The sequence below is a fragment of the Strix uralensis genome, chromosome 2 (assembly GCF_047716275.1).
Source record: "Strix uralensis isolate ZFMK-TIS-50842 chromosome 2, bStrUra1, whole genome shotgun sequence".
Lineage (NCBI taxonomy): Eukaryota > Metazoa > Chordata > Aves > Strigiformes > Strigidae > Strix > Strix uralensis.
The window spans coordinates 35,276,420-35,300,999 of NC_133973.1; the positions used below are offsets into that span (position 1 = coordinate 35,276,420).

The 24,580-nt window shown below is 40.8% G+C and overlaps 1 protein-coding gene across 2 annotated transcripts; it reads left to right on the plus strand.

The window, feature by feature from the left end:
• Positions 1-1,335: 1,335 nt before the first annotated feature.
• CHAF1B (chromatin assembly factor 1 subunit B) lies at positions 1,336-22,815 on the plus strand. Of its 2 annotated transcripts, none has more exons than XM_074858308.1 (14): positions 1,336-1,385; positions 2,216-2,346; positions 7,010-7,142; positions 7,258-7,375; positions 8,909-9,012; positions 11,213-11,309; positions 13,006-13,090; positions 14,121-14,214; positions 14,845-14,914; positions 15,003-15,094; positions 16,577-16,736; positions 17,896-18,318; positions 19,700-19,791; positions 20,301-22,815. In XM_074858308.1, the coding sequence occupies exons 2-14, from the start codon at positions 2,221-2,223 to the stop codon at positions 20,420-20,422; spliced, it is 1,716 nt and encodes a 571-aa protein (XP_074714409.1). In that variant the 5' UTR covers positions 1,336-1,385; positions 2,216-2,220; the 3' UTR covers positions 20,423-22,815. The 2 variants fall into 2 exon arrangements, with proteins under 2 accessions (XP_074714409.1, XP_074714410.1); XM_074858309.1 differs by lacking the exon at positions 1,336-1,385 and adding an exon at positions 2,056-2,092.
• Positions 22,816-24,580: the final 1,765 nt, after the last annotated feature.

Below are 24,580 nucleotides of genomic sequence, written 5' to 3' on the forward strand. Positions count from 1 at the left end.
ACCTTCGACTTAATTTAAAAACAAAATGCACATGACCAGAAAGGGGTGGGATTAAGGAAATTAATTACAAGAATTGATATGACTGTGTATGAGAATCTGTTCATTATGCATCATTATATCCTATATACTCAGCACACTACACGAGTTAGGTGTGCGTTGTTGGTGAGACGTCTCCCCTACGCACCCAGCCATTAATAAAGAAGTGTCTGCTTATCTACATCACATTGGTGTTGATAAGGTCTTTTTATCCCATTTGGTGACAGCAGTGCTCAAGGTATTTTTGTGGAGAGGGTTGCAGCTGGTATGGAAATGTTCTGGATACAGAAGAAGCAGCGCTCGTATAAGCCCAGGGTATGTGTTAACTGAATTTCATGGAAGTTATAATACACAGGTGTACTTCTGTGCTTTCTGCTGCGCGAGTGTCATTTCAAATCAAGCACAAGGACTTACACTGTCCTTTCTAAGCCTAGTCATACTAGCATGGAAATCCTCGTTGCCCTCTACTTAGATGTCCTCTTTCTTTTTAAAAAATAAAATTAATTTTCATTTGTTCTCACCTATTGTGTCAGGCAGTGTAGCAACTGTAAAGTCTTAAGAGTAAAAATTTTGGCTTTAACCACACGGCCAGCAGTGGTTTTGCCTGTTGGTGTTGGGGAGAGGGCGAGAGGCAGCATGGCCATAGGTGGGGTGGGAAGAAGGAAAAGCAGATGCCAGTTTCTACGATGTAAGTTCTTAACTGTGATTTCAAAGGGAAAGGTTTGCATTTGAAAGAAAGTGGAATTTGGGGGATTGGTTGCCCTTTGATCAGGCTAAATGTAAAAACATCTCAAGCACTGCAAGGCCTTTTTTCTTTGGGGAAGTGGGAGAGCATTGGGCTTTCTTAGGTTTGGTTTTGTTGGCTCTGTGAGGTTTTTTAATTGGAAGCAAGCTTAGGGCAGGCAAGGCAAACACCTCCTAGCCAGCAGCAAACGCAGGCGAACATCCTAGCCAAGAGGGCAACACGGCAGAGCTCGGGCGCTTCCCCTCACGACCCCCCAGGACCCGTTTTTGCTGTTCCGGGGAGGGGAGGCGGGCTGCCAGGTGCTTCTCTGGCGGCGCAGGCACCTTCACCAACCACCCGCCTGCAACAAACCGAGACCCGAAACCGGGGGGGGAAGGGGGGGGAAGGGAACGAGTCCGCTGGTCCCGGTCCCACCGGGCTGCCCCTGGCGGGGGGGCCGACTCGGGAACCGCCTGTGGCCACTCCCGCCTCCGGCAGGGGGCGCTGCCGCGTCGCCGGTCGCGCCTCAGCGGGAGGCGGGGAGGCCGCGCGCAGGCGCGGGGGCGGGCCGGGGCGGGAAACGGGCGCCCGCGCTGGAGCCGGGCCAGGCCGCACGGCGCCCCAGGTAGGGGCTGGGGGGCGCCCCCCGGCCGTTAGTGGGGGCGGGCGGGGCCCCGCCGTGCCGCGGGGAGAGGAGCCGCAGCGGGAGCCGGCCGGTCGGTCGGTCTGTCTGTCTGTCTGTCTGTCTGTGGGCGGGAAGGGAGGGTACGAAGTGGCGGGGAGCTCGCTTCGGGGCTGGCGGGGCTGTCGCTAGCGAGCGCGTTGGGGTTCGCGTGGCTGGTCCTCTCGGGGCGTCGGGCATCGCCGGGCCGCTGCGGCCCGGGGGCGGTTTTCGGGGCCCCCGGGGCTTTGGGGCAGCGGGCCCCGGTAGCGGTGCCGTCCCGGGGGCGGCTGCGGGCAGCGGCGCCTCTGCCTTCCTCCTGCCCCCGCCGGGGCCTTCGTGCCTTTCTGTTGTTCCGGCTTCCCGGCGCCTCGCCGTTGGTACGGCAGCAGCCGCTGTCCCGAGGGCTGGGGGATGCGGGTCGCGCCGGTGTGGCGCGGCCCGGCGGGGGCTCGTCCCGTCAGGAGCTGGGCCGGGACAGGGCCGGGGGGGCCAAGGCGGTGCAGGCGCCCCCCGGGGGCTGGGAGGGAAAAGCTGCGGCGTCTGCCCCCCGGGATTTGCTGTTTATCGTAACCTGTCCTGTGCTTCTGTCACGACATTTAATTCCACTGAGAGACGTTTCAGCCATAATAAATCATAGTGTTTAGAAGTGGTCTTCCTTAAACCATCCGGTCAGTTTCTGCAGTGAAGTTGTTCTGGGATCTGTCTGCGGTGCTTGTGAAATCTGCATTTACTTTGATTGCCTTTGTCATAAGAAACAAGAATTTATCTGGTATTTGCTCTTTTTTCTTCAGCAAACATGAAGGTCATCACTTGTGAAATAGCGTGGCATAATAAGGAGCCTGTGTACAGCTTAGACTTCCAACATGGAGCTGATGAGAAGATCAATCGACTGGCCTCAGCAGGTGTGGACACAGCTGTTAGAGTAAGTGTCAAACCTGTTTGTTTTGGTTTTGTAGCACTGTGCAGAGCATGGAATGGCCTGTTATCCACGGTATTAGACTATTGGCCAGTCAGTACATGACGCTTGTGGTGGATGGTTTAGGGAAAGAGTATGAGATTGTACAGCTATACACAGAATGACTGTTCTTCTTGCATACTGTCCTTGAGTCCTGCTGCTGAGTGTTGAACTGTTATTTTTAGGAAATTATCTTCATTGACTGTTGGGTGATATTCCTGAGTAGTAACTGCTAATTTAGGGCACAGTCTCGTGGGTTAGTGAGAAACAACTGGGTTTAGTTTCTTTATGTTTATCAAAGTTGAATTTTACCTGCCATTTCATAAGTAGTCACTCAACAGTATGAGGTCTTCCTACAGTCCTTTTCACTCAGCTTCAGATACATCTCTCCTAAGCAATTTTGTATTGGTGCTAGCAAACTTTGTTAATCAGTTGCTCATCCTTTTGAGAGTCACTTATGAAAATGTTGAATAGCACAAGCCCCAAAAGATGCAGCTGTAGGATTCACCTTTGCAAAATCAGGCAGTTGTTTACTATCTTCTAAGTTCGTAACATACGTGAGGACCGTCCCCATTGTTCAGTGATCTCTTGGTTTCTCTAAAAGCCTTAGCCTTAGTTGTAAAGCTCTGGGAAATTGAGTGCACTGGGTGAACCGTATTCTTTTTATCTGGATATTAGTCAAATAAAGTTAACGACCGAGTGAGGCACAATTTCCTTTGCAGAGAAATAAAGTGAATTTATTTATTTATTTATTTAACAGCTTCTCTGTATGGAAGGTAGACATGGGGGTCAGAGTTTTCCTGGGTCACCATTAGAGCACTTCTGAAAAACTGACACATTTACCTCCCCTGTTTTTTGGAGGTGAGAGTGAAACAGAGTAGCTTACCCATCACTGCTGGGCTGTCCTTTTTATCTTTGAGTTCCTGTAGGTTGCTTCAGTATATCGGCCTGGTCATTTCCTCTAAAAAGCTTTTTTTGCTTGTTTACTAAAATATCTACAATGTGAGACAGTTCCTCAAACTTATCCTGCAATAAAGAAGGGTTCCAACCTGGGATCCTCCTTGTGCTCCTTAGTAATGAACTCCAATGCAAAGAATTCATGTAGGTTCTCTGCTATGTGTGTATGCATCTGTCTGTCTATTTATCTGTCTTTGCATGGTAATCTTACATTTTAATTATCTTTTCAGCCTGCTTATGTCCTGTCAGGCTTCCATCATCTATTTGAAGAAGAAATAAATATTGTAATAAGGTTTTACTACCAGTGCAATAGGCACAGAAAAAGAATAAGGTTTTCTTTTGTATTACTGCTGCATTTTCTTCTGAATAGGGAAATGCTCCGTTTTAGCAGATAATTGAGTTGTAAAGCTCAGATTTATACTTAAATTTGGAATGCTTGGATTGGATTCAGATTTCCTCAGGATTCTCAGCGCAGTATTTTGTGAAATATGACAATATTTCTTAATGTATTAGCAAATTATTATGAATGGTAGCTGCTGTTATATGTGCAGGGTTAGAATACCTCTTTCTTTTGGAGATGGTGAATGGGATAAACGTCATATAAAAATGAGGGGTTTATTCCAGTAGCCTCAGCCAAAACTTTTCCCTTCCTTACTGGCAAATTGTCTTCTTACCTGATGGTGTATGCATTTCAGGGATTTTGGCTGTATATATAGGTTACTGAATATATATTTAAGTCATATTTATACATACACATATTTTAGGACCAGAAAAATTTCATTCATCTTTGACATAAGAGAACAGATTATTGAAACACTGTATTTGGTTTGTGTGTGGCAGGGTTTTGGTAGCAGGGGAGGGGGCTATGGGGGTGGCTCCTGTAAGAAGCTTCTCGAAGCTCCCTGGCTCCAAGTCAGACCTGCCTCTGGCCAAGGCTGAGCCAGTTAGCAACAGTGGCTGTGCCTCTGTGATAACATTTAAGAAGGGGAACTGAGAGGAGGAGGAGTGGTGAGGGAGATACCTATGCTAACACCCAGGTCAGTTGAAGAAGAGGAAAAGGAGGAGGGGAGGGAGGTGTGCCAGAGCAGAGACCCCCCCTGCAGCCCGTGGCGAGAGGGCAGGCTGTCCCCTGCAGCCCTTGGAGGTCACCGGTGGAGCAGATGCCCACCTGCAGCCCATGAAGGACCCCACACAGGAGCAGGTGGCTGTGCCCAAAGAAGGCCGGGACTGTGAGGGAATTTCATGCTGGAGCAGTCAGTTGCTGGGAGGACTGCAGCCTGCGGCAGGGACCCACGCTGGAGCAGTTTGGGGAGAGCTGCAGCCCGTGGGAAGGACTCATGTTGGAGAAGTTCATGGAGGACTGGCTCCCATGAGAGGGACCCCATGGTGGAGCAGGGGAAGAGTGTGAGGAGTCCTCCCCTAAGAAGGAAGGAGCAGCAGAGACAACATGTGATGAACTGACCACTACCACCATCCCCTGCACCCTTGCGGGCAGGAGGTAGAGAAATCGGGAGCAAAACCGGACTCAGGAAGAAGGGAGGAGTAGGGGAAGGTGTTTTTAAGACATGGTTGTATTTCTCAGTGTCCTACTCTGATTGATGAATTGGTGGTGGTGGTGTTCAAATTAAACTGATATTCTTTCTTCCCAAGTCAAGTCGGTCTTTTGCCCATGACCATAACAGGTAAGTCATCCCTCCCTGTCCTTGTTTCGATCCCTGAGCCTTTTGTTATATTTTTCCCCCATCCCACTGGGAGGGGAGGAGTGAGCGAGCAGCTGCATGGTGCTCAGTTGCCCTTTGGGCTTAAACCACAGCAAACATATAATGGGAGTTAGCTATCTTGTGGCATTAGTCCTGCTATATAGGGACATAACAGTGCTGTTCTCATGGCTGAACCAGTGTACAAGTAGAGCAGTAGTAGTGGCATCATTAAGCGCTGAAAAATCAAGAACAAGTGGGATCAGGAATTCCTTAAGCCAGCATTTCTGGAAAAATATCCATACCATGCAACTATCTTAATGCCATGGTTATGATCAGTGGGGAACTGGAGTTGTTATAATTCTTGCTCATACCATCTGTTTGAAATGAGTAAATCTATTGATGTTTAGGGTATACTGCAAAACTCTTCAAATTGCTCAGACTTCTGAAGAGAGCTAATACGTTTTTTTTTTCTCCTATAGTTATCACTGTTACAGTTTTTGGTTGACAGATTTGCTAACAAGATACTGTTAATTCCATGCTATTGAATAATTGTATTTATAGGCTTGTTGAATACCTTTGAAGCTAGAGGTTGTCAGTGAATGAAGAGAGAAGTGTTATGTGTTTGGTTGAGGTTTTTTTAATTTATTGGAAATACTCAGTAATATATTTCATCAGACTAAAAAAATACTGCCGTATGATTACAACTTGTGGTGAGTTGACCTTGGCTGGCCACCAGGTGCCCACCAAGCTGCTCTATCACTCCCCCTCTTCAGCTGGATGGGGAGAAAATACAATGGAAAAGCTCATGGGTCGAGGGGTAGGGAGATCACTTACTAATTACTGTCATGGGCAAAACAGACTCAACTTAGGGAAATTAATTTAATTTATTGCCGGTTAATAACAGAGTAGGATAGTGCGAAATAAGAACAAAACTAAAACCAGCTTCCTCTCATCCCTCCCTTCCTCCCAGGCTCAACTTTACTCCTGACTCTTCTACCTCCTCCCATCCAGTGGCGCGGGCAATAGGGAATGGGGGTTGTGGTCAGTTCATCACACATTGTCTCTGCCACTCCTTCCGCCTCACGCTCTGCCCCTGCTGCAGTGTGGCGTCCCTCCCACAGCAGACAGTCTTTTACAAGCTTCTCCAATATGGTCCTTCCCACAGGCTGCAGTTCTTCACGAACTGCTCCACCATGGGTCTTTTCCATGGCGTGCAGTCCTTCAGGAATGGACTGCTCTAGTGTGGGTTCCCCACTGGGTCACAGTTCCTGCCAGAAAACTGCTTCTGCATGGGCTCCTCTTCACAGGTCCTGCCAGGAGCTTGTTCCAGCATGGACTGTCCACAGGCTGCAGCCTCCTTTGGGCACATCCACCTACTCCAGCATGGGGTCCTCCACAGGCTGCAGTGTAGATGTCTGCTCCAGCATGGACTTCCATTGGCTCAGAGGGACAACCTGTGTCACCATGATCTTCTCCAGGGGCTGCAGGGGAATCTCAGCTCCAGCACCTGGAGACCTTCTTCCTTCCTTCATTGCCCTTGGTGTCTGCAGGGCTGTTTCTCTCACGTTTTTCTTACTCCTCTCTCACAGCTGCCATGCAGTGTTTTTTACCTTTACTTAAATAAGTTATCACAGAGGCGCCATGAGCATCACTGATGGGCTCACATTTGGCCCGCAGCAGGACAGCCTTGGAGCTGGCTGGAACTGGCTCTGTCCAACATGGGGGCAGCTTCTGGTGTCTTCTCAGAGAAGCCACCCCTGAAGCTTCCCCCAGCTACCAAAACCTTGCCACATAGACCCAGTACACAGCTGTACCTCACAGAGGGAGTTGGGGTGCAACTGCAGCTTTAGCTCTGAAAGTTTCAGATAATAAGTTCAGAATGACAGCCCAAGGAGCAAATTGTATATTACCGAAGTGGTGCATATATATTACATCTTGGTCCTGAAAACTGTCTGTAATGCTTTTGTAACTAGATATGGAAAGTGGAAAAAGGACCAGATGGAAAAGCAATTGTGGAATTTTTGTCCAACCTCGCCCGCCATACCAAAGCAGTAAATGTTGTGCGCTTCTCTCCAAGTGGTGAGATCCTAGCATCTGGAGGAGATGGTGAGAACTGCTTTTCTTGCGTCTTACACAAGATAATTATAATGTTGAACTAAATGTAATGCATTAACAAAACAGTGATGGGAAAGAAAGAAGCTTCATATGATTTCTTCTACAGATGCTGTTATTTTATTGTGGAAGCTGAATGACAGCAAAGAGTTGGAACCGTTAGTTTTTCAGGATGAAGATGAAGCTCAGCTCAACAAGGAGAACTGGACAGTCGTTAAAACTCTAAGGTAGCTTAATATTTTATGAGTTTGTTTTCTGTTCAGTGTTTTTGGTTCCCCGGTGGCTTTTATCATCTGGTACAGTCTTCTGTTCAGTGTATGTAAAACTTCAATGCTCTCTAAAATTTGTTTGCTTTGATACTCATCCGTTTATTGTATTTAACTTTTTTTTGATACAGTGCCAACTTACATCTTCTGTTAAGGCAGAAGATTGGGCATTTATGTCACATAACTGATGTGCATTGAAATTGGTTCCTAGATTTGCAGTCACTTAAAGTTTAGCACAGAGATATATAAAGTAAATGTGATGTTTTATTTACTAGGTTTATAGTGGAAATTTTGATCATTATTAAAGGAAAAAGCATCAGTAGATAAAATGATTTAGGCACTTTTGCCAGATGATAGCTGTGAGGCTTGACCAATCTTTTTCAACTAGTGCGTTTTAATAGTCAAAAAGCTACCACATTATACAGCTTTTGTTTCAAGTGTAAGATAAAATATGCATACTGTGCCTGCTAAGACGAAGTAAGTATTAGCTGATAGTGGCTGAGGCATCAAACCACCGCTGGCAGTTGAACTACAACAGTGTTCTGTTCTCACTCTCAGCTGAAGACTGAAAGAAATTAGTGGTTCTGGACTCGGAAATGCATTTTGAATGTGCAGTATATATAACTGCCTCACCTTCTGTGTAGTATCTGTTAAAAGTTTTGGTCTCTGTCTGTATGCTAATAAAAACATCAAGAATTTAAATTTGTTTACAAAAAGAATAAGTCTGTCTGTAACTGATATATTCCTTTCAGCTGCTGAGGTTTGTGAGAACAGTTTCAAAAGTGCTAGGGGATTTCTTGAAGAACCAGCATGATCCTTTAGGAACATTTAGAGTTAATCTCTTAAAGCAAACAAACAAACCTGATCACCCTTCCCTAAACTAGATGTTGCAAATATTTATTATTAAAGTTACCACACTGTATGCGAAGTCTTCAAATGACAAACAATAAAAATTTTTTTGATGAAGCCCTTCTAGGTGATTCTGAATATCTTGCAGTGTTTGTTCAACTGTATCTAAATCCACCTTAATTTTCTGTGTTTCATGTGGTTCTGCTGAGTATGCATGTTTGTTTACTGCTTTCATGAAACCCATAAATATGCAAGAAAGTTTTCTTGAATAGTGACACTTCCTAATTACTTTGGTGTAGTGTTTTATTTTCTGTTTCTACAAATCCTAGAAATGTTGGTTTCCGGATCTCTGGATACTAATTCATAAATGACTTCAAATGTGGGGTTTTCATTGTCTGAAAAAGACCTGTTGAAAAGGCAGGCTTATTTTAAATATAAGCAGGATGTCCTTTTTTAAAATGTTCTACCATCTTCTGAACATGAAAGGTTTTTTTTAAATGCTGAAATTCATGCTGTTCATTTTACTTCGGTGATACTGTATTTGCCTCTTTTTTTTTTTTTAACCTAAGAATGCAGAAAACTTGTGTTTACATGTAGCTGTTAATTTTTAAATTAATAATTGGTTTCTTCTCTTCTGGCTTCTAGAGGCCACTTAGAAGATGTCTATGATATTTGTTGGACCTCAGATGGAAATTACATGGCATCTGCTTCTGTAGATAACACAGCTATAATGTGGGATGTCAATAAAGGTAAATGCTATGTTTATCACTTGTGTCTCCAGCCCTGGTGGAAGTGCCTCATGGTGTTTGCCAACAGAGTTGAAAGCATTTTTTGTTGGTGATGGCTAGATTTCTGGGATTGTGAGGCAAATAGCCCAGCATATAAAGATACCCTCAGGCCAGCAAAATTTACACATAAGTAATCCCTTCACCTTGGAATATTCAGGTAATAAACTTCACCCAACTTTTTTTCCCTCAAACTCCTGCACAAGCAGCTTGCATATGACTTACTCCACCCTACACCCCAGCAAACAAACAAAACTTGACTGGTATCACGTAACTGACTACCTAGGTAAAAAATGGGAAGCAAGTATGGGATACAGGCTCTGTTTTGCAAGATGTGACCTTTCTTTAGGCTCCATTAGTCAAAACACTTGTGTTCATTCTCATCCCACTGCAGTGGGATTGCTTGCATTCTCCAAGAAAGGCGCATCTATAGAAGTTCTCATAGTAACCAGTAGGTTAGGTTGCTTTACAATGGCTTGATGTTTTCTTATTAGCAGTGTAATCATTACTTTCACTTTTAATTTAATGTGGAAGTACCTAACTTTGTCTAAAGTTAACCTTTTATCTCACATTTCTAATATTTAGTGTCTAATTAAAAAAAATAAGGTAGAATCTAGGTTAATTTTTCAGTGCACGCACACACAAAAATACAAATGTTCTGCTGCTGACATTTTTTGTGTTCTTGGTTTGGGTGCTTAATGCCTCTCCCACCCGAACTGTCACATATACTCATTCCAAAAGGCTTTACCATAAATACATGAATGTTCAATTAAGAGTGTGTGTGCTTAGAGCGTAAGTATGTATAGGGGCATTGTGACCAAATGTCTCTTGCATCTCGGACTGCTTGTAACGGCTTTAGAGGGATGTATCTATTAGAATTATTACTAAAAAAACCTGTATGGCCTCTTAAGGTGATATGTTACTTATGTGTAATGTCTCCCATTCTCACTGCTTGCTTTTAGCAAACAATTCCATAGAGGGCATTTTGTGTCTTCTAGGCAGAGACACAACTAGTAAATTGGAAGTAAGAAGCTATTACTGGAAAATACAGGCTCTGTGATCGAAGTTGTAGGTACATGAGAGGAAAGAGTTTCAAGGATAGCTTACAGTAATAGCCAGGCTAAAAGTTTGCATGTTTTTTTAAAAAATGGCTGGAAGAATATGAATAGTAAAAATCCATAGGGCTGTTCAGTACAAAGAGAACATCAATGGCTTAAGTCCTTGAGGTACAAACTGTTGGCAGCTTACAGGGTATCCTGTAGAAATATCATTATGCGTTTGGTCTGTTCTTACACACTTCCTTAGGTGTCTGTTCTTGGCCACAGTCAGAGACAGAATACTGCACCAGAAGGACTTTTCGGTATTATGCATCATGGCCTTGTATAATCCTTTCGAAGAGTGATTGTCTTTGAAACTTGTAATCTTATATAGTGTTTCTTTACAACAAAACAACACTTAACTAATAGGAAAAAGCCCATCTGTCACTAGTATTCAAAAGAGAGTATCTAATGAGAATTATCTGTAACTTTGCCTCATCACAATACTTTGAATCTGAGACATCCAACTGTGGAACATCAGAGAGCTCCTGCCTTTGAGGGATCTTCATGACAGAATAAGCTGTGGAAGAACATGAGTTAGCACTGCTATAGAATTGTTTGTGAAAGCTGCCCATGTGTAAGCGTCACTCAGCATGTGTAGTGTATTTTTTTCAGTGCCTGCTCAGCAGAGTAGGTGAGTTTATGCAGCTGGAAGTTATGTTTTAACACTGGAATTTCTGGCTCAGTATTCAGCCAAATTCAGTTAGCTGTTGAACAGTATTCTAGACCTGCCTGAAAAGTTGTTTCTAAATCACAAAGGTTTTGAAATACTTCTGTTTTGAAATATACTCATCTTGCATGTTTGATGCCTAAGCCAAGCTGCTTATCAGAGTTAGTTTGTAGGGAAACAAGCCTTAAATTGGCATGTCACTATTTCCTGTACTTGTGAAGATTCTAAAAATAAAGCAACTATTTCTGATATTCTTACCGGTACCATCAATGTAACAGTTTGTATGTTTAAAAAAACTATTTCTCTACATTTTGAAACGCTTTGTCTTTATTTCTGAAATGAAGAAATGTTTTAAAGCACATTTGAATTTACAATCTGAAAACTGTTGTAATTGTAGGACAGAAGGTTTCAATATTAAATGAACACAAGAGTTACGTCCAAGGAATAACCTGGGATCCTCTAGGCCAGTACATTGCAACTCTGAGTTGTGATAGGTGAGCTGTTGGTTTAAGTGTTTTGCCTTAGTATTCATCTGTACTTGAGGATGAATTAAAAACAAGTGTACAGGATAAATGTGACTTTTCTTTTAGTTTTATTCTGATTGTTGTGTAAGAAGGTTGATGTGAAAGTAAAATGATACTTTAGTTAATCTTTTGCTTGTGGTAAATGTTTCCTGAAGTCTGAGTGTCCTCTCTAAGCATCAAATAAGCTTACATAAACTTTTGTAGAAATTTTTCTTCAGGAAATAAGTTTTCATGGTATTGGTCATTAGAGATACCAAATACATCTTAAGAGAGTGCTGCATGCTCTGGTTGTTAATGAGCTAATAAGTTCATCCTTGTCATTTTACAGAAAGTTATAAACAGGTTAAGAAATCAGTTAAAATGTGTTTCCACTAATATCTTCCTTTTACCCTCTTGCTCCCTCCATCTCCAACAGTTTTGTAAGTGATGTCATTGGGAAAGCTAAACACACACTTCATAAACTTGGCCCTTGTCAGAACTTTGAGTGAGCTTAAACTGTTTAGGGCATGTGTGCTGCTCTGAAGGGGTTTGCAGATGGCTAATAAATGCATGTCATCTGGCACCCACTGCAAAGAAAATTGCTGTAATAGTGGAAAAGTAGTTTTGATTTAAGATTTGCAATAGTCTCAGAAAAATGCTAAGTTATTGGTGACTAGGTCATTATGAGCCTCCGTCTTCTGATAATCGGTTATGAGAGATTTTTGTGATTTTATTAAAATGAACCACTGAAACACAAGTAATAGAATGATGCACAAGTTTTTCTTGGAGTGAAGTCACAAGCAAGAGCATGAACTAATCTGAAGAGGGGAAATATCCCACCCCCTCAGGTTTCAGATGTTTTACTGCAAGGTTAGTGAATAGCATCAGATCAGTGAGGGTCTAACAGGAGCCAGGCCAGTTGCCGGGACTGGGCAGTTGCCAGCCCGGGATGGGGAGACCTCTTTCCCATTTTGGCAGACCAGCTTAGCTGTGTGACATCCAGAGCCAGAAGTTCCACAACTGTCTCAAACTGTCTGCAACAGCATCACTTTCTATTTTCTCTTCCTAGCTCTGTCCAGGATTCTTTGTGGAGCTGTTTTAGCACATTAAATCATCAGAAGGCTGTCTGGTTTTTGTGTTAGGTTGGTTTTCTGCCAACCTAACAAACCAACATAACTCAGTGAAGGTTAGAGGTGACAGAAAGGAGGAGGTGGTGGGACAAGCAGTTGAGTTTGCTTCAGCTATCTGCTTTTTTAGTGAGATGAAGTCAGGGAAGTTCCAAAGTTCTGTACAGAGGTGTTCTCCAGTTTTCATTTATTCCAAAGAAAACCAAAGCATAGAGATGTAGTGAATTGTCTTTGAGGTGAGTTCCCACTCCGCAGGAACATGCTGGCTACTACAGCACAGGTAGGAATGGTGTGGCCATTTGCTGTCCACTAATTCCTCCATGAATGCATATGCTGGTACTTCACAAACCTTATTGAGTCAAATAATTATCAGTGATTCATTGGTTATTTAGCCATCAAAACATGTTCTCCCGGTGGGGTGTCATGAAGAGAGTTATAATTAAGGTGTAATTGTCATTTATATTTGGCGGTCCTGACTCAGAAGTGAGGTCATGTCGTGTTATGTGAAACTTGGGGTGAAAGGAAGCTGTTCATAGCTAACTGTGCTCTCCACCATGTAGGATCCTGCGGGTATACAACACACAAACTAAGCGTGTAGCATTCAATGTTACCAAAATGCCATCTGGATCAGGAGCCGAAGGAGAGGTATGTTGTTCTGCTACTAATGGTACTGGGGAATGTGCTGGATGCTATTTAATATGAGTTGTTCTATTCTATAAAACCAAATGGGCAAATATTTTCCATTCAAGTAATCTGTATATCAGATAGTTTTGTCTCTATCTCATTTTTGCATTTTGTAAATACAGACCACTTCAGGTTTCCTTGAACGTGACAGTAGTGACTAAGAACGAACACTGCCTGCTACTGTTGATCTCTTGCAAGTTCAGCTGATTAAAGTAGTAGCACAATGTCTTTGGTTGTAAATGTTAAAAATAGTGTGGAAAAAATAGTATGTATAGTGAATTCTTAATAGGAAAAACTTCAGACATGTCTGTCAGTAGCTGTAAGTTTATTAATGAATATGACATAGCAATAATATTTTAAAGTCAGCAGCCTGAAATTTTCAAAAAGGTTGCCTGAATTTTAGGAAAAATAGGAAATAGGGAAAATTTAGGAAATTCCAACCCTAAGAGGGAAAACAAAGAGTTTTTTTTTTTTTTCCCCCAAACAGTTCTGAGTGATAGTAAAATAACACCTCCAAGCTGGCTATAACCTTTTTAATTCTTTCTATTCCTTTTCTTTTTTTATGAAAACATTTGTAACAGTTTTGTAGAGACTAAAGAACAGGCCTGAGAGAGGGTGTTTTGCCATTATAGAAGTTCTCTTTAAACCTCTAATACTAGAGTTAAAATTAAATGCCTAAGGAACAGGCTTTATGTTGACTGTTAAATAATGTTCTCCAGGTTATTACTATTTTTTGGTTACTGGTCTAATGTGACTGCTCTCGGAGTGTTTTGATTAGTAGCTGAAGAGGGATCAAGGACTATTTTTCTTAGCTGTGAAGAATTTATAGCACAGCAGAAAGTGGGTTTGAAGGAGCCATGGTTTTTAAAACATTTACATTTTATTTTAAAAGTTCCATCAGGTTGGATTGTACAACTGGATGTTTTTTCTCCCTTGAATCTCAGTTGACATATTCATGGCACTTTACACAATCACATTTTCAATGTTACAGGCTAGGAGCTATCGGATGTTTCATGATGACAGCATGAAGTCATTTTTCCGCAGGCTCAGTTTTACTCCTGATGGCTCCTATTTACTCACTCCAGGTATGTAAGAATGTGTACTATAACTTACATTGTATCTGTTAAGCTCTGGTTTGATTGTGCATCAGGATTGCTTTCAAACTGCTGAGGGATGCTTATTTATCTTAATTGTGCCATTCCTTTTTCTTCCTGTTGAAGAAAATAGAGACTCCACAATACTCTTCCGTTAGCAGTCCAGAACATCAACTTTCTTCTGTGATAAAAATTATATTAATGGCACTTTTCTGACCTGAAACATGTAAATTGCAACAATACAGCTCTGTTAAAATAGAACTGAAGAAGAATGAGTGGTTTCTTTTGCCTGGTCTCTCTTTGTTTGTATCCTTTCTTAAGAACATTCTGCAGTCATAGTAAAAATAACATTGCAAGGAGGGGATCAGTTTGCCCATATAAGCACTGCTTTTATAGATGTCTGGCAACATCAAAAAGAAGCTTTGAGGGGAAAATATATAAGGGAAACAAAACCAGTGCTAAATAAATATTTGGGATGCCTTTTTAGGTTGTGTTCAGGTTGCACAGCTCTTGCCCAGCTGACAAGCCTAATTCCTGAGAAATAGAATGTTTATGGATATAAAGTGTGTACTCAGTACCTTTTTGAGTTGATGAGTAATGTTTTAACCTTTATTTTTGCAGCTGGCTGTGTTGAATCAGGAGAAAACGTAACAAACACGACGTATGTTTTCTCCAGAAACAATCTTAAAAGGTAGAGTTTAATATTAAAGATCAAAATATCTTTTTATTTAAAAAAAAAAATAAATGCTGTTTTCTGAAATACTGATTCTTTATAAAAGGCCTGTGGGTCACCTGCCATGTCCTGGAAAGGCAACTCTTGCTGTTCGCTGCTGCCCAGTCTACTTTGAGTTGAGACGAGCATTTAATAAAGGTACTGTAAATCCTTCAGGGAGTATGATTTTACAGCAAATATGTGAAAAGGCCAATGTGGCTGTTGACTGTTTTATGCCCTAGCCTTTTAACATTCCATTAAGATAGTGTTGTACCACATCTTAGAAGCTGTTTCCTGATTCTAAAACCCTGAATTCACCTTAAGTATCTTGTGAGTAGCTTTTGATATAACGGATAAATGTTCTTATTTGGCCTTTTAGGCTACAGAAACACCATTTAATATCTTTCTTTAACTTTTAATCGTTTTGTGTGAGTAAGAGTAAGTAAAGCCTAAAAAAAAACCGTAAAAGTAAATAAACTTGGCTTGGCACTAAAGGAGCAACCCAGTGAAATATTTTCTGTTAGTCTCAACTACCCACATCACAGAAGCACCAGAGTTGGTGTAGTTTGCAACAACTGTTGATGTTTATTCAAGGAAGCCACACCTGAAGCAGTGCTGGCCAGAACAGGAGTTCTGAGGTGGGGAAGGGATTGTATGAAATTGCATGAGAACTTACCTGGAGATTGAAATCCAGCCTTACTGTGATCCTAGTGGGTCTGCGAGTGTTTATATTTTAACAAGACTGGTCTTACTCTGGTGAAGAGGCAGAGCTTTGCTCCTTTCTTTAGAGGGTCAATTTGTAGTATTCTTTACAGGATTTAGAAATTACCTGTTGTGTTCTGTATTTTTATCATAATCTTCAGATCCATTGTAATCCAGAGTAAGGAGATGAGTGTCTGCTGTTGGTCTCTGTAGCTCCTCTAAACTGAGTGTTTAGTTTCTGCAACATACATCTAGAAAAGTGAAAATCTAGGATAGTCTAGAAATCTATAAATGTGAGTACCTCACATTATGTTAATGGCCTGTCAGTTTGAGTGCACAGCTTTCATAATCATAGAACTGGAGCTCTATATGCTAGGAATTTCAGAAAGCAGCTAGCTAGCACTCAGCTTCCAGTGAAAGTTGGAATAATCTGCCCTTACTAAGAGCTAATGATGCAATGGAAAGACTAGCTAGGAGCTGAACCCAAGATAACACAAATGGAGCTGAATCCATTATTTTGACTGAGTAATACAGAATATAACATGGTGGTATAAATTTGTCGTGACCTTGATTTACACTGTATCCTAAGGTGTGTGTGTTTGGACTTCAATACTAAAGTTCATATAAATATGCTGAAAAATTTCAACTGGAGAATATATGACAAACTTTACAAAACAAAATAACAGCAATCCAGATGGACAAAGCTTCTGCCAATTTTTCTCTACAGCTAATACAATAGAGGGCAGACTTTAGGCAACAGAAATGTTAGTGCTTGACATTAAACTTTACGTTTTATAGAAGTGCTATCTTCTTAGCCGTTATCTTGATACTGATTGATAATGTAATCTTTATTTAGATTCATGACTAAGCTGGTGCAGTTATTACCTTCCAGTGAATGCAAGGGAGAATTCTCAATGTGTTCACTTCTTTGCATTCTAGATGAAATCAGTCAGAAATCATCTGCTCTATTTAATCTGCCCTATCGATTGGTGTTTGCTGTTGCTTCAGAAGATTCTGTGCTTTTTTATGATACTGAGCAGTCCTTCCCCTTCGGTTATGTTTCTAACATACATTATCACACCCTGAGTGACATTTCGTGGTAGGTGATTGTTACTTTCTTAAGATTTGTTGTGATGGGGGAAATGTCCTTTTTACATGTTGAAGTTCTGCACAAAATCTTGTGTCTTGGTTTATTTTTTTTATGTTCTGTTTTTGACACACATGTGGTCACTGTCATCATAGTGTCTGAACAGCAAGCCACCTCTTTTTTGCCCTGTAAACCGGAGAATTATGGTTCTTTATTGGTTGGGAAACAAGGTGCAAGCACCCTGGGGACAAGCAGATGGAAATTTTTGTGAAAACTAATGTATTAGATGCCCATGAAAATTACTTATTGTTCAGGCAGTGTAACTGGTAATAATGAAGATATTTGGAGGTTTTGGAAGTCATCTTTCTGAATTCAGGTGTCTGTATCCTGGCCAAATTCTGCTTTATCTGCACAATTCTGATTAGTGTTTTTTTTATATATGGGACAAAGTAATTTATCTGACTTGATGTGGGGAGTCAGAAGTGGAGTGGAAAATTAAACCCAAGTCTTGCAATCAGGATACAATCCTCTGGTGGACAAGGCTTCTTCTCTCATGCCTTTCTAGCCAGTATACCTAAGCTAAGGACCACATGGAGGCCTCTTTCAGAAGTTATAATTGATGCTGAGTCACTGGGGAAAAAACCATTGTGTGTCAGGAGGAGGGGAGTGGAAGAGAACAGAAAATCAAGAGAGATAGACATTACTTGGTGAAATGAGCATGAAGAGCCTGTTCAGGTGAGCACCACAGTGATTCTGAGCATTGCCTCTACTTAGCACAAGGAGCGCAGTCAGAGAGCTTGAAGTGCTCTGCTGGTCTGAATGAGGAGAGTTCAGCAGTATTTCAGAAACTGTGGCTGAAGGTTTGTGTACCTGCAATTGAACCATACTTTGTGCCAGCTTAAATGCATGCAGGTGCTGGCAGCAGCATATTCAAGTGATCACAGACAACACCAGAGAGATTAAATCAGATGCAAAGGCCATAATTGAAGATCTTTTGTTCATTTGATTTGGATGTCTTTCACTTGACTGCAGTTTTATTTAAAGGTATACATGTACTTGGGGAAGGGAGGAGGAAAAGACAGGTACAGCATGTGTTATAGATGGACAGGGTGAGGGTTGAAGAAAAGTTCTGACCTTTACTCTTAATGGAAAAAAAAAATATCACAAATAGGTCCAGCGATGGAGCCTTTCTTGCTATTTCTTCCACCGATGGATACTGTTCATTTGTTACCTTTGAGAAGGACGAACTGGGAATGCCACTCAAGGAGAAGCCACAGATAAATGTCAGGACTTCTGGTGCAACAGAGAAGAAAGTGAAAAAGAGCCAGTCGCACAAAGTCATTTCCCCAGGCTCTAGGCTGGCAGAGGGGACTCCTCCCAGCAGGGTCACTGATCCCAGCACTCCTACCCTCCAACCTAGAACACCCACAGCTGCAAATAAGGACTTGCCTTCCACACCTGTTGGCATAAAAAATGTTCCAGTCTCATCCACAGATGAGAGGAAAATCAGCCAGCCAGCCAGCCAGCAAACTAAAGTAAACCAGCCCAGGAGGATTACTTTCAACACTTTACAAGCATGGAGCATGACGCCAAGGTGAGATTTATGTTGCCATTTCCAGTCATAAATATGAAGGCCAAGACAAGCTATGCTTTTGCTACATTGAAAGGTTGAGGTTTAGACATAAATTCCCAGCCCTGTGTCTTGGTGGTAGCTGTCTTGACATGAAACTTTTTGTTCCAGTTGTACTGCAACTGAAAGGTCAAAATTTACATTTGGGATTCAGGAGATAGCTTTTGTATTTCTGTCTGAAATGTGAGGCAGTAGCAGAGTTAACCTGACCATTATACCTTGTCCATAGGGCAGCAACGGGTGTCTGTCTTCAGGTCCCATCTTCTGTACGTGAAGCCTTCAGCTGACAAGAACTGTTTAAAGCCCCTTCTGACAAGAAATATTTTAAGAAGAGTGCAATTCTAGACAGACCCTCAGTGTGCATAGCCATGAGTGTGGGAGTTAATGCATTGATTGAGGTTATTTCCTAAGGTGAAGATCAAGATTTTTAGAAATTGCCTGTAATCCATGTATTGATTGTCAAATAACCTTCAATAGAAGACCCTGAGCTGGTGTGTAACAGTAAGCAGACAACCATGCAATTAGAGGAGATCTAGACCTTGTTAGCAAAACAAGGCTATTAACTTCTTGTATGACTGTTTTATTTAGTAGGTGGCTAGGGAGGAAGTGGTGAATAAGAAGGCAAGGTAGTGGATTTCATCAACAACAGCAGAGAAAAATCTTGGAGATGACAGCTTTCTACACACCAGTGTTCATCTGTACTGGAACTAACAAGTCAAAGGGTTGTAGGTAGTTGAAAGTGACTTCTGCCTGGAGGGTGGAGTGACTGATGGAACTAATTAATCTTTTTATTTTTGAGAATGAGAGAAACTGTATTAATCATATCAACTGATTAGGTCATGAGTGTTATCCTGTAGTATCATGCATGGTGCTACTTGTAAGACTATTTTTATGGTTCAATCCTCTGTCACTTTAAGTGCAATCCAGAGGAGAGCAGAAGAAAATAGATGTACAGTAATAGTTAGTGGACCTCAGTGGGCAAAAGAATTCACTAGAGTTTTATGAATCTGAAGTGTTAACGTGGATGGGGCTAGGGAATAGCAAGTGCAGCCAGTCTTAATTTTAAAATACTTGACCCAGATATTGTGCTCTGAAGGTGGATATCAAGCATTGTGCCACATACAACATACACAAAAGTACTTTCTAGTGGAAAAGATCGCTAGTGGTATTTAAAGTACTTCTAAAAAATGCTCTATTCAATATATAACAAGAAGAAAAAATGCACAGTAAAATATATCTGAACTACATTTAAATTTAACTGATTCTATCTGAAGTAAATCTTTAAATAAATTGTTTGTGGAAATGATGGCTATAAAGCAATTGAATGGTTTCTGCTCTTTTAAAGGAGAGTAAACTTGGTTCCACTGAAGCCAGATACACCAACCTCTCCATATACAGATACAGTTCCTATATCTCCTTCCTCAGAACAGGAACATGGTAAGCTTTTGTGGCTATTAATATCCAGCAAAGTCTTTTGCCAATCAGTCCTTTCCATCATAGACTTCTGTTATAAGCTTATAACACAAGCACAACCAAGCACAAACCTAAACCTAGTTGCAGATTCTAAAACTGCTTCTTTGTCTTGGTGTGTTTGAAAGGTATTTTTGACAGTATGAAATGTGTTCTCACTGTGGTGGCTCTTGGACAGGTGCTTATTTGACAATATGTCACTACAGTTTTTATAGTTATGGGTGCATTAGCTGACACTGTAATGAAGAAGAGTAAATTCACTTGGATGTAATGTTCTCCAGGTCCTACAGGTGGGTTTTAAAGACCCTTGTACTTTCAGAACATCATTGTTTCAGATGTTGGAGTCTCTCAAACCAGGGTTTTTGGTGGTTTTTTTTTTCAGTGAGTGCCGAATTGTTTGTGAATTCAGCAAACCGATTTACTTTCTTAATCTGGATTTATTTATCTTAAATGATATTCCTATCTGTGTGTTTCAGAGAGGCCGTTACCATCTGATGACAGTCTTCAAAATCCCCCAGCATCAAAACGTCCTAGAACTGAGGAAATGTCTCTTTCTACATCTGGTGAAGATCAAATCAGCTGTGATTCAAACAAATAAAGGCTAAGCTTTTAGTAGACTCTTCACAGTCTGAAGGTGATGCAGCTGTATCTGAGCGCATTTCTTTCTGCAAATGTTAAATCCTCAATTCCTGATTAAAGTACCATATGCGTATTTGATGTAGTGCTATGAAGAAAGAAACTGGCAGTAGAAGACACAGATTTCAGGAATGTAGCTTTGCAGAAGAGGAAATAGCTGTGAAGTGACTTCTAAGTGCATTTCTACTTCTTAAAGACCACATTCTTCAAAAAATGCCACAGCTTAAGGAAATCAGGGAAGTCTGGGTATTGAACAGCCATACGGTAACGTAAGAGTCTCCATCAGAATCCCAAAGTTGTTGTTTATAAAGTATTAATGTCTTCAAGTAACCTGTCTGGCAAAAGAATAGAATTTCTGAGGACTTAAATGCATTCATAATGATATGATGTGGTTTAAGACCACAAAAAAAAGAGAAACCATTTCATTTGAGCATCTTGACTTATATATTTAGCAATGTGCAAAGTAATTCATGCTCTCCAGTACATGTGGAATGGAAGCTGATGTTCACGTGATGTGAATACAGCATCTTACAATGTGACTTATGTGATTGAAATATAAATCAGAACTTGTAACTGCAAGAAACAGAAAGCAAAAGGAAGAAACCCTCTGACCTGTTACAAGCATTAAACAGCAGAAGAAAGTTCTTAATTGTTTAGTTTCTGTATTTTTTAGAAAAAATGCAGAGATTTTCCTGGGGCATCAGGATTCGAGCATATACATTAGAAGTTTCTCCCATCTCTCCAATTCTTAACTCCTTTAGCCAATAAAATATAATACAAATCCAGATTATGTTAAACTTCTAAAAGTTGATTTCTTTTTAGCATTTAATACTTGCACTAAGCATTTAACATTTAATAATTTATCTAAGACCTGCAGATAGAAAACAATGAGACCAAAATACTTGAAAATCACTACACTGGATTTGCTATGGTGTGCAGGCTTAGCCTCCAAAAGTAGAATGCTCAGCCACAGTATTCTGAGCTCTCCACTTCATTTTGTTCAACATCATGGACTTGATTTTTAGAAGTAAGATAATTCTTAAAATGTGAATAGTTGTTCTAGCAGATGATAACATACAGAAGTTTTAAAGAGAATTTTTCTCTCATGATTCAGGCTAGTCTATCCTGTGAAGTTCCACAGCACACAGGAGCGTAAAGCTGCAATTCATATTAAAACTCTTTGACCTTCATTCTTCCCTGGATTTAGTTGTTTTTAAGGTGTGTAATTTACTTAGTATTTGTTTTCTGCCAGTTTCTAAGAAAGTGAACTAATACGTAGAAAAGCAGAAATACAGATGTTTCACAAGTGATGCATAAAAATTTCATAGGAAATATTAACAATACCTATGTCAATGTTTCAGGCAAATGAAGTATGTTGCCTACAATTAAATTTCAACATAAATCAATAAGCAAAGAGTTGTAGGAAACTAACTGCATCTTTGCTTTCAACCACTGAGATGAGGATGGTGCTTCATTAGACTTACCCAAGGCTGGGTTTTTTTCTAGTAAGGAGTATAAAGACTTAATTACCAAGCAAAGGCACATCTAAAACTGTTTTTTCCCCAGAAGTTTACTGAGGTATCTAAACTAAACTTTGTAGAGATTTGAGTTGATAGCTAAAGCAGATATCTGTAACTAACACGCATTGCTGGACTTGCTATTTTATGTTTTGTCCAGTTTGAGCTATAATAATATTGGTATTTCATCCTTCTGTGAGACAGTGACCCACTTAGTACAGCACTGCAGTGTTTTGTTTTGGGCACTGCAAAGGATCCTTTCAATTCAAACTTACACTTCTAAATACTAATAGCAAAGCTATCCTGATGGGTGTTTTTAACTCTTTTTTTTGGTTTTTACACAGTGTATTGCAATGTAAGCTACTCTTTCTGTTGAAAACTGGTAGGTTGGGTGTATTATTTTAGTGTTATTGACATACCTGGTCTCTGTGGTCTTCAGTCTTCAGATGCAATTAATTGCTAGAGTATTCATCTTTATTTCATACCATAACCATTCCGGTGACATCCACATTGGTTTATATGGTTCCTCAACTTATTTTCACTCTCTTACAATCTAATTGGAGCTGCAAAGTTAATGTGGCCTTCACTGCTGCCATTTGGAGACTATTTTCACATCATGAACTCTGTCAGAACACTCTACCTGATATTTTTGTCTTCCCTAATAGGAATTTTTTTCCCTTTAGTTCTAGTTGTCTATTGTCACTATGGTTTCCTACTTCTCTTTTGTTGATTCTGTTCCATACTACTTTGTCAAATTTATATGGCACTAGGTTTTTTACCTTTTTCTTTACATGGATGTCATCATTTGTATAATAAATTACTATCTTAAACACTGACAGTCAGAACTGTAGATTCCTGCCTTTTGTGATCCCTGTTAAAGTTTCTAAGGGGCCATCCCCATATAACATTCATACTTAAGACACAAAAAGTATTGTCACACTGTTTATAGAAAGTGGATTCATGTTTTGTTCGGTCATGTGCTAGACTGCTCCAAGGCAGAACATGCCCAGTGCTATTTCAGTTCTTTCTTGACTACTTTATAAGGTGATGTATTGCATAGACATAATTCTTTTAAGGGTACCCTGTAGTCCAGGTTTGACTTAAATGTTATTTTTAAATTGCCAGCTGAATTGTTTGTACTTCAAATGGACCCTGAGTTCATACTCCAGCTGTGAATGTGGTGTAGCTGTTGTCTTCTTAAGTCACATTCTGTTTGGTGCCTTATGTAAGGTTCTTGTCCAGTCTTAAGGACTGTTATCCTGCTTCTACTGTTTTGATGAGATAGCATTATGGAAAAATGCCCTATCTACATCTTTTTACCTTGTGGCGGTAAGAAGAGGGAGCTGAACTCATAGAATTAACTTCTGTAAGAGGCGGCAAATTACTGTCACATTCAGGGAACCATGGAATTCTTCATTTGGGGTGTCCAAGTCCTGCTCCCATCAGCACATTTAGTACTGGTGTGTGTCAATGTCCCACAGGCCCATCCCCGGAAAAAACAAACAAGTCACACGAAGTCCTTTCCCCAGGTTCTAGGCTGGCACAAGGGACTGCTTGAGCAGGGCGGTTGGACCAGATGACCTCCAGAGGTCCCGTCCAACCTCACTCATTTTGTGATTCTGCTGCCATTTCCAGTTTGGCGTAGTTTGAACAAACAAGTGGTTTCACACTTAAGATGGAGAAGTTACCAGTCATAGGAATCCATTGAGATATGTGGTCTTCATGTGCCATTTCTTCCCATCTTCCTCAGAATCACATGGGTTTTGTATAGGTAGCACGCATCATAATGAAAGATGGGGAATAAACATATGCACTATGGTTACTGCACAGATAAAGTCTTCTGCTCTGTCTCACAGTGTAAATATGTATGTGGGCTGTGTATCTCAGAGTTCAAGTTACAGGCAAGTGATCTCCCTTTTTCAGATTGATTTTCTTGCATGCCTTAGATGTATTACACATGTACTTCTCTGGCTTGATGATAGATCTTTTAAAAGATCATCTTTATGTCCCCATTCTGCATACTCTCTTATTTAAGTATGTGCCTGTCTGTATGCATAATCATTTTTCCATGTCAGAAAAATGGTTTGTTCGTTTCCTTAAACCATGTGCCATTTTTTATAAGTTCAGTGAAGGGCTGAAAAAGCCCTGGCTGCAGAAGCGCGAAGCGTGAGACTTCTGTGTTTAAAACAAAGTGTAGAGGCACCGCTGGATGTCACTCTTCTAACAGGATTCCTCCTCCTGGGGCTATGGGGGAAAAATGCTACAGCAGTGAGGAGTAGAAAGAAAATGGTTATTTACTTTAAAACAAGCTGTAGGTGAATCTATATCACAAATGTAAGTTATTACGAAAGAAATTGTTTCTATTGTTTCTAAAAGCTTCTAAAACAACAGGGTTTGCTTTCTTAGAAATTACATTTTATAATTGACTAAGGAAAGTAAGTCCATACCATGATAGCTTTCCTCTGTTGGGAGATATAAAATGATAAACCTGAAATGCCACATGCAGCCCCAAACTTTCCAAGAATGTCTTAAGCATAATTTCTGTTGAAAAGCTCTTTGAAGAGGTAATGGGAGGGATCTGGAAGGCACGTGGACCATATGTG

Excerpts from the sequence above, each read along its gene's own strand:
- CHAF1B (XM_074858308.1), top strand. The coding sequence starts at position 2,221 with ATGAAGGTCATCACTTGTGAAATAGCGTGGCATAATAAGGAGCCTGTG. Across the intron at positions 14,215-14,844 it reads CTCCTATTTACTCACTCCAG|CTGGCTGTGTTGAATCAGGA; the intron begins GTATGTAAGAAT and ends TTATTTTTGCAG. Across the intron at positions 14,915-15,002 it reads TCCAGAAACAATCTTAAAAG|GCCTGTGGGTCACCTGCCAT; the intron begins GTAGAGTTTAAT and ends TCTTTATAAAAG.